Below are 15,055 nucleotides of genomic sequence, written 5' to 3'. Positions count from 1 at the left end.
TATCCACACTAATTTTAAAATCACTGTTATTGTTAGTATGTATTGAGAACCTTTTATTCTGGTATTTAAAGTACAAATTTGTTGTTGGCTAGATAATACTTGGAAAATTTGAACATACATGATAAATCCTTCTGAAATGTCTTTATTTCTAGTCCTATATTTGTGCTGACATTTAAACTTTTTTTCTGATATTTTTATTATGACACTTTTTGTAAAATTAAACTTGAAATTGACCCTCTAGTCAGCAATTCCTCATTGTATTTTGGGTTGTTATGTTACATCAAAATGGAGGTTATATATCTATATATATATGTCATACTTGTAATTTTTTAATGTGGGCTATAATCTGATTAATTTTTAAAATTACGTTCTGTCAAACAATTCCTCTTCCAATCCACTAAAGTAACTAGTATTACCTATACTCAGAGTGTATTCTTCCATGTTTTTCCCTGAGCTTATAGTGACATATGCAGGGACATATAAATTAGTTTTAGGATTTGTGTGTTGTTCTGAGGATTTTACCCAGAGCCTTTATTCTGTACTGTATACCCAGCCCTTTGTGGTTTTTAATTTTTTTCACAGAGACAGAGTCTCACTAAGTTGCTAAATTGCCCAGTCTGGTCTCAAATTTACTATTCTTTTGCTTCAGCCTCCAAAAGAGTGAAGATTACAGGTGTGTACCACTGCTCCTAGCTTAGTTAGAAGATTTTTTAAAAATTAAAATGCAGTGTTTTGTTTCCTATTCTTTCTCAATTAACAGTATAACATGGTGGAGCTGGGGATTTAGCTCAGCGGAACAGCGCCTGCCTGGCAAGTGCAAGGTCGTGAGTTCGATTTCCGGTACCAGAAAAACAAACAAACAAACAAACAGTAGAACATGGCCATCCCTCCAAGAATATACTGAAACATCTGTATAAAAAGTATTTCACCATTTCCTCATCTTTGAGTGTTTAAATTTACAAAGTGATTCATCATTATTTAGAACCATTTTATGCTTTTGAAATATGCAGACCCACGCAGAACGTGTTAAAATCCTACTTAGTATTATGACAGTTAGCCCAACTCTAGAAGCCTTGTAAAAGCCACTCCTTGCTTATATCCATATTTAGAAAGAAAAGGAATAAAAGCATGTAACTAACAAGGCTGGAAGAGTTATGTTGAACATATAGAAAATTAAATATTATCTGAATATTTCTAATAAGACAGTCATAAAATTCTTTTTAAAAACACTTTATAAATCTTAACAAGGATCATAAATAATTGGATTACAAAAGATGGGGAAAAATTATAGAATAGGATAGAGGTACTGTATAGCCCCTCCCCCCCATTTGAGTAGTAGTTTGGATTTAATGGTTTATTCCTAGAAAAAGAATGAAACACTAGTTCCCACAAGGGGGCAGACTAAGACAATTTGAAAAACTTCACACTATGATGTCGATACGGTGGATAACTAATGTATCCAAATTTTCTTTAAATTTTCAGTTCATTTATTAGAGGAAATTGCCAAGGGCCAGAAAAGAACAGAGAAATAACTCACTATCTACATAACCATTTTTCACTGCATGTGTGTACTACAGTCAGGTTGGACACTCAGCTATGACTATAGTCAGATTAGTACCGTATTGCTGAATGGAAATCTGTATTGCTGAGCCCATGTATAAACTTCATCTCATAGTGAATGAGTCATTGGGCAAAAATGGAGTGAACTTGTCTACTGGCTTAAGCACCCCTTCTCTGTGAAGTTTGCTCTTCGGCAGACCTTCACATGGGACATAGGTTACTTAATATTTTGTGCTCTTTCAAAGTGGTCTGTCAGCATTCCTCATCCCCAGATCTCTTTGTTACCACTTTTCTAATTGTTTTCTTCCAAGTCCTGAATATCCAGTCAAAGCATTAAACATCATCTGTTAGTGTTCAACAATACCTGTCATTTTTCTTCACAGAGAAAATGAACAACCAGGTGCCCTTCTCAAATTTCTTTTATTAGGTGGTTTCTCTACCCCACTGCCCTTCAGAACAACTCTGTAGTGAGGTGATAATGGTGTTGTCATCTGCATGTCATATTGAACCATCATTAAACAAGGCCACCCCCCCCCAGTCATAGAGAATTCTCCTTAACATATCCACATTAATAGAGAAACAACAGTATAGCAGAAGTAGGAATCATAAGCATCTAGGTCATTCATACAGATTACTTACGATTCAGGACCTTTGGAAGCCTGATCTCATGTATAACTACTTCCATTTAGTGATGAAGTGATGTATTGTGTATCCAGCTGTATCACTTTGTTGGCCCAACAGTACATAGTTAATGGTGGGCTGCCCAGGTCACATAATAACATGATGCCACATGGCGAGGTTTTTCATTTTAAGACCATGTGGGTAAGGTAAAAACTGCTTTTCAAAACAGGATAATAGTTATTTGCAAAAGCTGACATGTTTTGTTTTGTTTTGTTTTCTCCCAACGCTAAGGTCTACCCTGAGATTCACTTAGTTTTATGATAAGAACCATACTGAGATATCTAAATTAGTTTCTGCTTTCTGTTCACTGAGTCTAATCAGCCATAGTATCAGTGTAGCTGACCAGCATAATTCTCTGTGGAAGGGAAAGACATAGAAAGTCCCTGTGGACTAGATTATGACCTAGAGCCAGAGAATTGATAGGCGGTAAGACAGTGAAAATGTGTAGCTGGCCCTAACAGCTGAATACTTACTGCTTTTTATGGTCTTTTTCCCAGGTCAAGAGCTGCACAGTAGGTGCCAGGGATGTGTTTGTTTACTTCAGCATCAGAAGCACATCTAATAGCAGCAGCAGTGGGAAAAGCTACCTGAAAAAGTTATAAATGGTTACTGTCATTCTCTAAGATTTGTCTGTGTTTTACATAGGTTTCATAGGTGAGTTGTATGAGGATGTGGCAGGTTATTTTTAGTTTTTGGTTGGATTGCACTTTTCTCTTTTTGTTTTAATTTTTTTATTGGATTACACTTTTTTTTTTCCTTTCTTTTTTTTTTTTTTTTGGTACTGGGAATCACACTCAATGTGGTCATTCTTACGGCTGCGTCTCCTGCAGTCAGAGAAAGAGGTTCCTTTCTCTTGAAGCTGTAGATGCTTGCTTAGCACCACTACCATCTGTGTGCTGTTACCACCATGGAATTGCTTAGAGACTGGAACAGAAGAGAAGTGAGGAACAGGGGTGAGAGGAAAGGGAGGTTTTCCTGAGTCTCTCAGACTTACAAGGGCCTTCACTAACATTTGAATCTCAGATGTTCCAAAGAGACCCATGTGTTGAAGGCTTGGTCCTCAGCCTGTGATGCTTTTGTGACCTGGAATCTTTAGAATTTGGGGCCTAGTGGAAGAAAGTTAAGTCATTTGGGGCATGATATGGCAGCGGATATTGGGACCCTGGCCTCTTGCTTTCTCTCACTGCCTCCTTCCCACCTAGAGGTGAACAGTTCTTTTCAACCATGAATTCCTGCCATGACATGTTGTGCCAGAACAGGCCCAAGACAACAGGGCCACGTGATCGTGGGCTGAAACCTCTGAAACTGTGAGCCAGAACAAACTTCTTTTGTTATTACATTGATTATCTCAGATATTTTGTCACAGTAACAGAAAACTGAGTAACACAGCGCCCTTCCTTGTTCCTCACTTTTTCTCACTTTACCTGATGGATAATTCTGAGTTTAATCATGATAACCTGAGCTTAATGTATGCTCTCAGATCACAATGGAATTAAACTCTACATTGGGTGAGGAACATGACCATGGTCATATTTCCTGCATAAATACAAACATGGGCATCTTTTCCAAAATCATAGAACAAATTAAGTTTGTGAACTGAGGTACCACTGTATGTGTAGGAAAAAAACAGTATAAATGGGGTTTGGTACTACCTGTGTTTTAAGCATCTGTTGAGGGTCTTGTAACATACTCCCCATGGATAAGTGGAGACTACTGTGGAGACTACTGTCATCTCATGGTAATGCAAATAAGTGTCTTACAATAACAGATCATGCCTAATTCTTTCTGGATGGGCTTACATTTAACTTACACATACATGTATATACATAGATAAAGCATAAGTACATATAAATGTATAATAATACAGTTGCTATTATTATTTTGAACAAGTTTATATTTTAGGTCAGTAAACAATCCTTTAAAGCCTTATTTTACATTCACATATTTATTCTTCACAGTGCTGCTTATCTTTATGTAGATCAAATTTTCTGACCTATATTATTTTTCTCTTCTTTGAAGAACTTAAAACATTTCTTACAAGGCTGATTTACTGGTAAAATAATTACCCATTTTATTTCTTTTTTCTTTTTTGATTAAGAAAGTCTTTATCTATCACTTTTGAAGGATAATTACATAGGGCACAGAATTCTAGGTTGGTGGCTTCTCTTCCCCGCTCTAACATTTTAAACGTTTCATTTTACCCTTTTTTCTCCTATATTGTTTCTGAGGACAGGTCAAGTGTAGTTTTTATCTTTGCTTCTTGGGTAGTGTCTTAGTTACTTTCTCGTTGCTAGGAAAAAATACCCAACACCCACAAACTAGAAGAGGAAAGGTTTATTTTAGCTTACAGTTTGGAGAGGTTTCCATCCATTGTCATCTGGCTCCAAGGCAGGGCGGCATGGTAGAAGGGCGTGCCAGAGGAGAAACAGTCCATGGCAGTGCAGACTAGGCAGGATGCAGCAAATCAGCAGCATGGAGCCTTCATTCAAGCTACAAGACTATTCATTAGTGCCATCCACATCCAGGGTGGGTCTTCCTGGCATCCAAACCCAGGACTATGGTAAACCAGAAGCCCCACCTGTGAGTATATGAGGCTTTGGGGAGACGTCGAGACACAAGCCATGGCAAGTAGGGTGTTTTCTTCCTCTGGCTTCCTGAAGAGTTTTTTAAGCTTTGATTTTCTGTAGTTTGAATATGATATACTGAGGTATAGGGATTTTGTTGTTGTTTGTTTGGACAGTACCTTGACATTGATTTGGGAAAACTCTTGGTCATTATTGCTTCAAACATTTCTTCTGTTTCTTTCTTCTTTTGTTATTCCCATTGTGCATATTTATGTCTTCTATAGTTGTCCCGCAGTTCTTAGATAGTATTTTTTTCCAGTTCATTTTCTTTTCTTTCTTTCTTTCTTTCTTTCTTTCTTTCTTTCTTTCTTTCTTTCTTTCTTTCTTTCTTTCTTTTTTCCAATTTTGGATGTTTTACTGATAGCCTTAAGCTTGGAGATTCTTTACTCAGTAATGTTCAGTCTCCTAATGAAGCTAACAGAGACATTTTTTATTTCTATTATATTTTCTGTTACAGTGTTTGTGATTTCTATATTTTAAGAATCTTTTCTAGAGTTTCATTGTTCACATTACCTATTGCTTATATGCTGTGTACGTTCTTCCATTAAAGTCCCTAGTCTAACATTTCTTCTCCTCTCTCCTTTTTTTCTTCTCCTTCTCCCTCCTCTTCTCCTCCTCTTCCTCTTCCTTCTTTTACTCTTCTTTTGCTCCTCCTCTTTCTCTTCCTTCTCCCTCCTCCCCTTCTTCCTTCCTCTCTCTCCTGCGTCTTACCCCCCTCCCCCTTCCTCCTCCTTTTTCCCCTTAGGTGGGACACGATTTCAGAGGGGGTTGGAGATGAGCGTTTTCCTTCACCAATGTGTGCAGCAAGGGCAGGCTGGAGTTGATGATATGCCTTCCATTATATTGGTTAGGCTCTGGTAAAATTATTTCCCCTGAGAACAGGCCTTGTTAAAAAAAAAAACAAACATGCTCCGATGTATTTCAAAATGATTACTTTTTCCCTTCCCCTTGCTGTAAACACAGGAGGTTTTTCTTCAGTATTTACTGAGAAAACATTGTAAAGCTGTTTTATAGGTCAAACTCACAGATATGGTTGGGAACCTCTAAAACTGAATCCCCTTGACATTTTTATCTCAGGCCTGTCTACACGGAGCCTCCAATCCGTCAGTTACAATTCAGGTAAGGTTTCTGCTTATTGGTTTTTGCTTTGGTAAATAGTGATTCTCTGTGTTCACCTATCTCTTCAACTTCTAGAGCGGCAGTTTACATTGTGATTTTACTTCTGTGCCAAATCGAAGAGTTGGTGATTTTTTTCTGCTGGGTAGAAACTCTAAATAGCACAGAACCTGGCAAGCGCTCGCCTGGCTGCATCATAATATTGTATTGACATCATACTGTGGTAGTGCAAGTGTGTGTGCAAGAGGTGGGACAGAGATTGAGGAAGCAAGAGAGTGAAGAGGGACCAGTCTGGCTTTTTATTACTATCTACTCTCACAGGAACGAATCCATCTCTTCAAGATCAGCCTTTATCCCTCAGCAGGAGTTGTCATGACCCAGTCACCTCCTATCAGGCCGCACCTCTGAAAGGTCTTTCCACCTTGCAGTACTACTGTACTGGGGGAACCAAGCTTCTAATACATGAACGCTTTGGGGGTCAAAACATATCAAAACCATTGTTGTGTGAGTCTTTTTCTGTGCTCTCTAGTCTTGAATTGATTTATGTGTTCATTTTTTTTTTTTAGTGCCACACACTAACTGAATTAATATAACTATAAATCTTAAAATTAGATACTATAAGCACCCTAGTTTTGTTTTCAAAAAAATTGTTTTGGCTAATCTTATTTCTTCTGTTTCTCTGTATAAGTTTTATAATCAGTGTGTTGATTTCTACCAAAAAACCTTCCTGCTAGATTTTTATTGGAATTGCTTCATACCAGTAGTTCACTTTGAGAAGAATTGACATCATAATGACATGTAGTCTTTGGATCCACGAACATGGGTTATCTCTCTGTGTAGGTCTTTGCTTTCTCTCTAGGAGACAGTATTTTGTAATTTTAAACATACATACATTATATGTATTTTGTCTGACTCATTCTAAGTATTTCACGTTTTTAATAGTACTATTTTAATGATCCTGACTTTAAATTTTTTTCATTTTCCTAGTGTGCATTGCTAGTTAATGGAAAGAAACTTTATACTTATACATTAACTTTGTAATATATGAATTTAACTGACTTATTTATTTTTTCTAATAGGTTTTTGTAGATATCTTGCAATTTTCTACATGTGCAGTTTTTTTGTTTGACTATAGACCCCCTCAAATATGCCAGTACTGGAGATTGAACCCAGAGCCTTCACCATAAGTTACATCCCCATCCCTGTTTAATGGTTGTTTATCTTTATTAATTAACTTTGAGACAGGGCCTTGCTAAATTGCCCAACTGGCTTGAATTTGTGGTCCTCTTTCATCAGCCTTCCAGAATGCTGGGATTACAGGCATGTGCCATCATACCCAGTAACTATAGGATTCTGTGTACGTTGTTAATTTTCTCTCAGCATATTTATTGCTTGATTTATGGACTTGTAAGATTGTTATAGAGTCACAGGGTAATGTAAGCCTTGAACTGAAAGAGTATTTAGAATAAATTATGCAAAAACCCTGTTGTCTTTAGGGGCAAAGTATTTATAAATTTTGTTTGTGGTTATGTATATAACTTTAAAAATTAGTAATAAAGTCATTCATTCTTATTAATTCTGTGTGTGTGTGTGTGTGTGTGTGTCTGTCTGTCTCTCTGTCTGGTTTTTTTAAGACAGGGTCTCTCCCGTATATTTCAGGCTGGCCTTGAACTTACTATAAGACTTTTTAATGAATGCTGAACTTTTAATTGAATTATAATTATTCTTACTTTTTAAACAGCTCCATCTAAACTTGCTGTCTTTTTACTTTCAAGCTCAGCTGTTGAATATCTAGTCACCAGTTGGCCAGTATAACTATTTTTTTGTGACAAATAAGCAGTTAATTTTATTCTGCCATATCTCTGTCATAGAATTTCAGTAACTTTTAATTTGGTTAATTAAAACGAAAAAGTAGTAATAAAGTGAAATGAAGAAAATATAGTAATAGAGTAGAAAATGAAGATTGAAGTCTGGGCATATTGCTCAGGTTTAAAGCACTTACTTAGGAGGTCTGAGGTCCTGGGTGCAATTTCCGGCAGCCACCTCCAAGTACAAGTAAATGTTGCCTTACGTGTGTGGTGAATTGGATTCCCAAGTTTTCACTTCCTTTGTGTTATAAAATTATATACATTCTGTTGACTTTGCAACTTCTCAGTAGCCCCACAGGTGAGGGCCAGGTATTATTTTCCCTCCCTGTGGATGCCATTCTTGGCTCTCTGATTGACTTGGGCCAGTAGAACGTTGGTGAGCAGAGATCTTACATGTGCTCTTCTGATTTGACTACCCTCCTGATTGCTTCTAAACTACCATGAGAAGAGCATGCCAAGTATTCAGTAGCTCTTTCAGTGACTGGGGCCACTGTTAAAAGTACAGTGGTGTGGCTCTGAATACCATCTTAAATTTGCTAGCTAGTCTAGTCCTCTCTGTTCCAACCTAGATAGGTGGGTTCATAGTCAGTCTTCAGAGTCATGAGCATGACATAAATTGTGGAGTTATCTAGTTATCTCTGCTAGTTATCTAGGAGACAGTAAAATATAGTCAAATTTTGTCAATGCAAACCAGTACTTTCTTTACTTGAAACTCATTTTTAGGTTTTTTCTTTTGCAGTAACAGTGAATTCAAGCATGATTTATAGGGCAGAGAAGATAGAATAAAATGTTTCTAACAGAAAAGTAAACTAGGACAGCCAAACTAGACTAATTGCAATATGATTCCATAAGGAGTATTACTAGATTCTAAAATTACCAGCTAATTTTTAATGGTGGAACATTTCAAGTAAAAAGTGGTACTTCACTAAATCCAATTCATTCATCTACATATATTAGATTTAAAAAAAAAACTAATGTTCATTTTTCTTAAAACAATTCCTCAGGAAATTCCTCTAGTGATGTGGTTCTTTGCTTATAAATCTATAAAATACTGTAATTCTGTATAACTCAATCTCAGGTTTGTTCATGAAAGCCTAAAGATAAGAAATCTACTGAGAGAAACAGATTTGAAAAATAGGGCTGCAAGGTACAATATCCTTCTGATCAGGCTCCAGAGAGAGAGAAAAGGACAATTGGAAGCGAAGAGTTAGTCAGCATAAATCAAAGAGCCAGAAACTAATGGAAAGGAAAAAGTTAAGGCATATCCTGGTAAAAATTTCTGAAATCTAAGGATAAAATCTAAGGATAAAGAATAAATTTAAGATTTCTCACAATAGAATTTTGAAGTAAAGATGATAGTAGCCTAGACTAATATAGTGGTAGGAGAAATGGAGTTCATGGTAGTTTTGAAATATATTTAGATGTTTTGCAGAACTAACACAATGGTTGAGAAGTGAAGAAATTAAAAATGATTTCTAAAAAAAAAAAAAAATGATTTCTAGGCTTCTGGATTGAATAAATGTGGGTTGGTTGTAAATATCTTTGTAATTTTTTATGGAAGTTAAATTTACATACCATAAAATTTACCATTTTAAACCCTCCAGTTTGGGGTTCAGTATGTAATTCGATGGTAGAGTGGTTTGTCCTCAGGACTGACCCCTTTCTCCCATGTAATTCTGTGCATTTTCTTGTCCAGGCGTCACAGTTATGTAACACGTCACCCTAGAGGAAAACCGTGTGCTGTTCGGCACCTGTGCCTATCCCTCCTCCTCCTAATCCCTGCAAACCTCGGGTTTGCTTTCTGTCTCCCTGGCTCTGCCGATTCTGAAATTGTATATAAATAGGGTCATACAGCATGTAGCCTTTTGTGATTGTCTTGTTAGCATTCATTATGTTCATAAGATTTTTAACTAGTTAGCTTGAATCAAGTTTTAATTGTTTTTGTGACTAAATATCCCATTGTATATATGTGGTACATTTTTTATTTATCCATTTTTCAGTTACTGGGTTGTTTCTCCTTTTTGACTATTATAAATAATGTGACTATGAACATTCTTATTCAATGTTTTGCTTGAAAAACTGTTTTCATTTCTCTGAGGATATGCATACCCAGGAGAAGAAAGAAGGGGAAGGGTTGGCTCATGTGGTAATTCTGTGTTTAACTTTTTGAGGAACTACTAATCTATTTTACACAAAATTGGCACCTTCTTACATTCCTACCATCAATATATGCGGGTTGTAGTTTCTGTATATTTCATGAGCATTTTTGTCTTTAAAAAGTATACACATGCAAGTGAATATAAAATGGTCTCTCATTTTGTCTTTGATTTGCTTTATATAAGGATGGTTGAGCATCTTGTCATGTGCTTATGGGCCATTTGTACAGTGGTGCCTCAATTCACAAACTCAGTTCTCTCCATGATTCTGATTGCAAACCAAACTGAATGAGAACCAAATCAGATTTCCCCCTAAGGTCACATTCAGCCTAACCATTGAATTTGATTCAGTTCTCATCCAACTCGATTTGTGACCAGAATTGTGGAAAGAATCAAGTCTGTGAACTGAGATGCCACTGTATGTCTTCTTTGGAAAAATGTCTTCATATTCTTTGCCCATTTTTAAATTGTCTTTTTGTTGTTGAGAATGATTCTTTACATATTCTAGATGATATACCTTTATCAGATACATGATTTGCAAATATTTTCTCCCCTTCTGAGAGTTGTCATTTTACTCTCTTTATAGTGTCTTTTGGTACACAAAAGTTTTTAATTTCAGTGAAATCTAACTTATCCTTTGTTTTATTGCTCATTCTTTTGGTGTCATATCTAAGAGTCCATTTCTATTCTTTTGGTGCTCTAAATATCACTGTAAAGTTTTCTTTTGATATATCTTTAAGTTTACTAATTCTCTTTTCTGTAACTAAGCTGCCTATAATTCATGTATTAAAATTTTAATTTCATAATTTTTGTTTTCAAAATTTGAAAATTTTGTGTCTTGTTCCATACTTTGTATTTCTGATTTAAATGGCTTTTTAAATTTATGTTGTTCATGATATCGTATCTGTTATTGTTACTTAAGGGCCAGATACTATACATAACAAGTGTTTAAATTATTTGGTGATGTTATCCTCCTCCAGGAAGACTTATGCTTGCTTCAGTGGGCTCTAGCAATTCAGGATTGCCTTCATTTAATTTTGTGGGAGATACATAGTACTAGCCTTAGTCCCTGTAAGAGCCATTTTGGGTTTAGTTTGTATTTATTCCTTTGTACTTTGAATGAAAGCGCTGGGCTGTTCCTAGCTTTTCCTTCACACTTTGATGGGTCCTAGACTTTCATATTTTGTTCCCAGCTTTGTAAAACTCCTAGCTTCTTACCTTCTCCAATGCTGCTAAGTGAATAGTAGCCCCAAGTGCCAGACTTCAGTCTTTTCCTTACAATTCTTCATCATGCTCTTCATTCTCTATTGCCTCAGAAAGATTTTAAATATATTTATTCCAGTTTTTCTCAGGAAGAAGTTGGGCTGGAGTACATAATTTGCTATTACCAGCAGTGGAAGTCAACAGCTTGTATTAAATTTTTTAATGAACAGATTCACCTATAATAATGTCAGTCTTAGTTGTGTTTTAATGTGTTTTCGTGACGGAGGGAACAAAGAAACCCATAGTGTTACAATCATCCTACTAGCAACTGCACATTGTTAAATTAAATACTTAGGTTAGGTAAATACTGTCTTTCATTTTCTATCGGGAAAAACAATTAAGATTCTTACTCTAATTTTAACACTTACTATGTTTGTATGAGTCAGCTTTTCATCAAACACTCAAGAAATGCAATTTAAGAGAAGGAAGATTATTTTGGCTCACAATTTCTGAGGCTTCAGTCCATAGTCAGCTGGGTCTAAGGTAGAAACATGGTGAAAGGGCGTGGAAAAATTGCTCACCTTATGACAATCAGGATGCAGAGAGAAAATGGAAAGAGCTGGGTGGGGTCAAAAATACACCCTTGCAGGTCCTGCCCCTGGTGAGCTACTTCCTCCAACTAAGTCCTGCTTCCTGCCAGCACATTCAGCTGTGAACTCATCAGTGGATTAATCACAGTGATCAAATCCCCTTTCAGAATTCCCCAGTACTGAACACATGAGGCTTTGGGCAGATATTATAGCTGTAAACTGTAATAGTGTTGTACTGTAATTACATGGCTGCATTTCTCATGAGAAACCAAACCTCTTGAAGAGGAACTTTCCACTCATCCTCCATTTCCTAGTACTAGACCCAGATTTGAATATACAGTAGTGTATAAACAAATGCATATGTTGAAAAATACCTTATTTGGTTTCTCACAGTGAAAGTGTCTATACTATTCTGAACCACCCTAAAATACATATTTTAGTAAGGAAGGAAGACTCTTTCCTCAGCAGGTCTTTTATGACTTCCTCTTCTCTTAACAGGTGGCATCTCCACAGAAAGCGACTGTGCTTTTGAGCCAGACTACGCTGTTCCACCACTTCCAATGAGTGAAGGTATGCAGCACATTCGGATTATGGAGGGCATGTCTCGCTCTCTTCCATCCTCCCCCTTACTCACACATCAGTCTATCAGTGTTCGGCTCCAACCTGTGAAGAAGTTAACTGGTAAGGACTTTACCTGAATTCAGTATGTTGTAGAGGAAACCTAACAATATGGCACTTGAGGTTTATGTACATCTTTAAGATTTTTCTTCTTTGGCCTTCCTAATGTTACAGACTCTTGGAAAGTGGAGCTCCTACTGATTTTAATTTAGAAAATTAGAACATTACTCTGACAGATTGATATATTTATTTTCTAAGTGACCCATCTGGTGTGGACATATTTTTCTAGGTTTTCAGGAAGTTTCTAGTTTTGCCAGAATGCACTGTTGTTCTAATTTCATTTATCAGCTTGTTCTAGTCAGATTAACAGATGGAGACATTGTAATTTTAGAATAATAAGAGCTTGATAGTTCAGCAAAGGTACATCATTCATAGTTTTGTTTGGAATCATGAGTTTTTCATCTCTGTTTTTAAAAGCTGATTTAAATATTTTTTTCTCCATAGGACAATACTACAACTTCTTGTGATACTTACTGTGTAATTCATACGTTGTGAATTGCACTAACTTTAATATAATTTCATAGTATTTACTGCTTACTCACATCAGGTTGTTAGATGTGAAAACTGGGTATTTATTAAGTGATCTTTTGTCTTCCTGAGTGTGTCGTAGAAAAAATTTTAAAACATGTTGAAGAGTACTTATGTGTGAAAATATTTAAACCTAGGTCACTTTGTTAGATTTCTTCTAACATTATCAGTACTTCCTTGATGGCAGTCAGTTGGCTGGTATTTATGTTTTATGAAAGCATGACATTGAGGATATGCTGATTGTTTCCTGAGTGCCTGGTATTGAAGTAGGCAGTAAGGAGATTTGGTTATCATGATGACAGTTCAAAGGAAAATGAGAGGAGGAAAGTAGAATTTTTAGAGTATTTAAGTAGAATGAAACTTTCACCATTTATAATATTCATTAAAAGAATAGTATTTTGTTATTCTGTAATTCCTGAAAGCGTATGTTTGGCCTCTTTACATTGTTTATTGTATTTTAGGCATTTTCAAGTAACTAAATGAGTCAAAGTCTAATGTGGCTGGGGGTGTAGCTCAGTGGTATAGCTCTTGCCTAGCATGCGTGAGGCCCTGTGTTCAACCCCCTCCCCAACCTAGTAATGTAATAGTCTAAAGTACTGATTCTCTTTTAAAGTCCAAAGACTGTGATAGATTTGATGGAATTGGGAATGAATAAAATTTCATTGCTTAGATATCCTCCCTGTTTTTACAGGTAAAGGTACTGAGTATTAAAAGTGCAAAACACCCAAATCTGATAGCTGTCATATAATTACACTTTATTTACTGTGGGAAGTTCAGTTTTCTTGTATGTAAGCTGGTTGCCTGAGATACTGAAGGTACTACTTTCCTATTCCACTTGCCTATCACAATTTGAACTTCAGCTTAAATAGGCAGGCTTTACTGAATGATAGATGCATGTAATATAAAGTCAGTAACATTTCTGCTGTCACAGAGATGTTGTGGTAGAGCAGTAAGAATGGTGTAATTGACCAGCAGCATGTATGAACTGCTTCGTTTTACTTTCACAGTGTTTGAAGTGTACAGGACCTTTCAGACAGTTTGTCTTACTGAAGACTGTCCAAGCTATAAAAATTTAAAGACGGACAGTGCATTTTAAAATTTCTGAATGAAAGATATCTCTTTCTTGAAGGAAGTTGCCAAGAAAATGTTTCTGTAGCTGCTTTTCTTTCAAGTGAAGCACAGGATAACGATTGTGAAAATACACTGAAAGTTAAATAAAACCCATAGTCAGATTACTCATTTGTTATTCTTCCTTTCCAAATTGTGCTTTGTAATAAATAAGTGAAAGGAAAGTTGGCTGGTGAAAAATTAGCTGACTGAAAAGAAATATCCTCTGGGGCGTGGTTTTTACTTACCATTAGTTACCAAAGTACATTCATTTAATGGGGCTACTAGAGCTATACCTAACTAATTTTGTCATTTCTGTGCCTTTAAACTTCTAACTACCTCATATTCTTTATTTTCATATTACCCTTCAGACTGAATAAGTAGAATCAGAATAGGCAGCTTTTTAAAATTTCCTTTATGGCTTCTTAATATTTAGTCTTTAGTACATGTAAATTAGTTTATTCATTATTCTTTAGTACTTTTTACTTACTCATTCAACAGATACTTATTTAGGGCCCACTGTGTACCAAGTACTAGGTACAAGAGTAGCAAAAGAGTACTTGCATAAAACTGTCTTTGTTAAATATTAAGTACTCAGGAAGTTTTAGTTATGATTGTTAAAAGTTTTGTGACAGGTTTTTAAAAATTGCTTATAATATTAGCTATCAGTTGGAACTTCCAAGCTTTCTGTGTTTTCAGAATAATACTCTTAATTAGTATTGCAAAAATGAAAGTAATTTTCATTCCATCACATATGTGGCATATACTTATTAGCACATAAATTCTTCACATACATCTCCATTTGAGAGATGAGAAAACTAAGTAATAGAGAGATAAATTTCTTGCTAAAAGGAAAATGTGCTAAAGATAGTACAGCTAGGAAGCAGTCTCATTTTACTATCATGAAAATTGAGGTTTATAGGGAGTAATACCATACCCCCTAT

General features: G+C 35.9%; 1 protein-coding gene across 6 annotated transcripts in view; it reads left to right on the top strand.

Annotated features, from left to right (window-relative positions):
• Window positions 1-15,055, top strand: part of Tanc2 (tetratricopeptide repeat, ankyrin repeat and coiled-coil containing 2) — a 386,320-nt gene that overhangs the window by 86,045 nt on the left and 285,220 nt on the right. For 3 of the 6 annotated variants that reach the window (XM_005402230.2, XM_005402228.2, XM_005402226.1), the window contains exon 3: window positions 12,297-12,368. In XM_005402230.2, coding sequence (XP_005402287.1) covers window positions 12,297-12,368 — 72 coding nt within the window. Of the gene's footprint in view, window positions 1-12,296; window positions 12,480-15,055 lie in introns of all 6 variants that reach the window. The other 3 variants (XM_005402233.2, XM_013503196.1, XM_005402229.2) reach the window with 1 other exon arrangement.

This window comes from Chinchilla lanigera, unplaced genomic scaffold, assembly GCF_000276665.1.
Source record: "Chinchilla lanigera isolate Chin_1 unplaced genomic scaffold, ChiLan1.0 scaffold00077, whole genome shotgun sequence".
Classification (NCBI taxonomy): Eukaryota; Metazoa; Chordata; class Mammalia; order Rodentia; family Chinchillidae; genus Chinchilla; species Chinchilla lanigera.
Note: the sequence above shows the minus strand (reverse complement) of the source record. Positions and strands in the feature narration are given on the sequence as shown.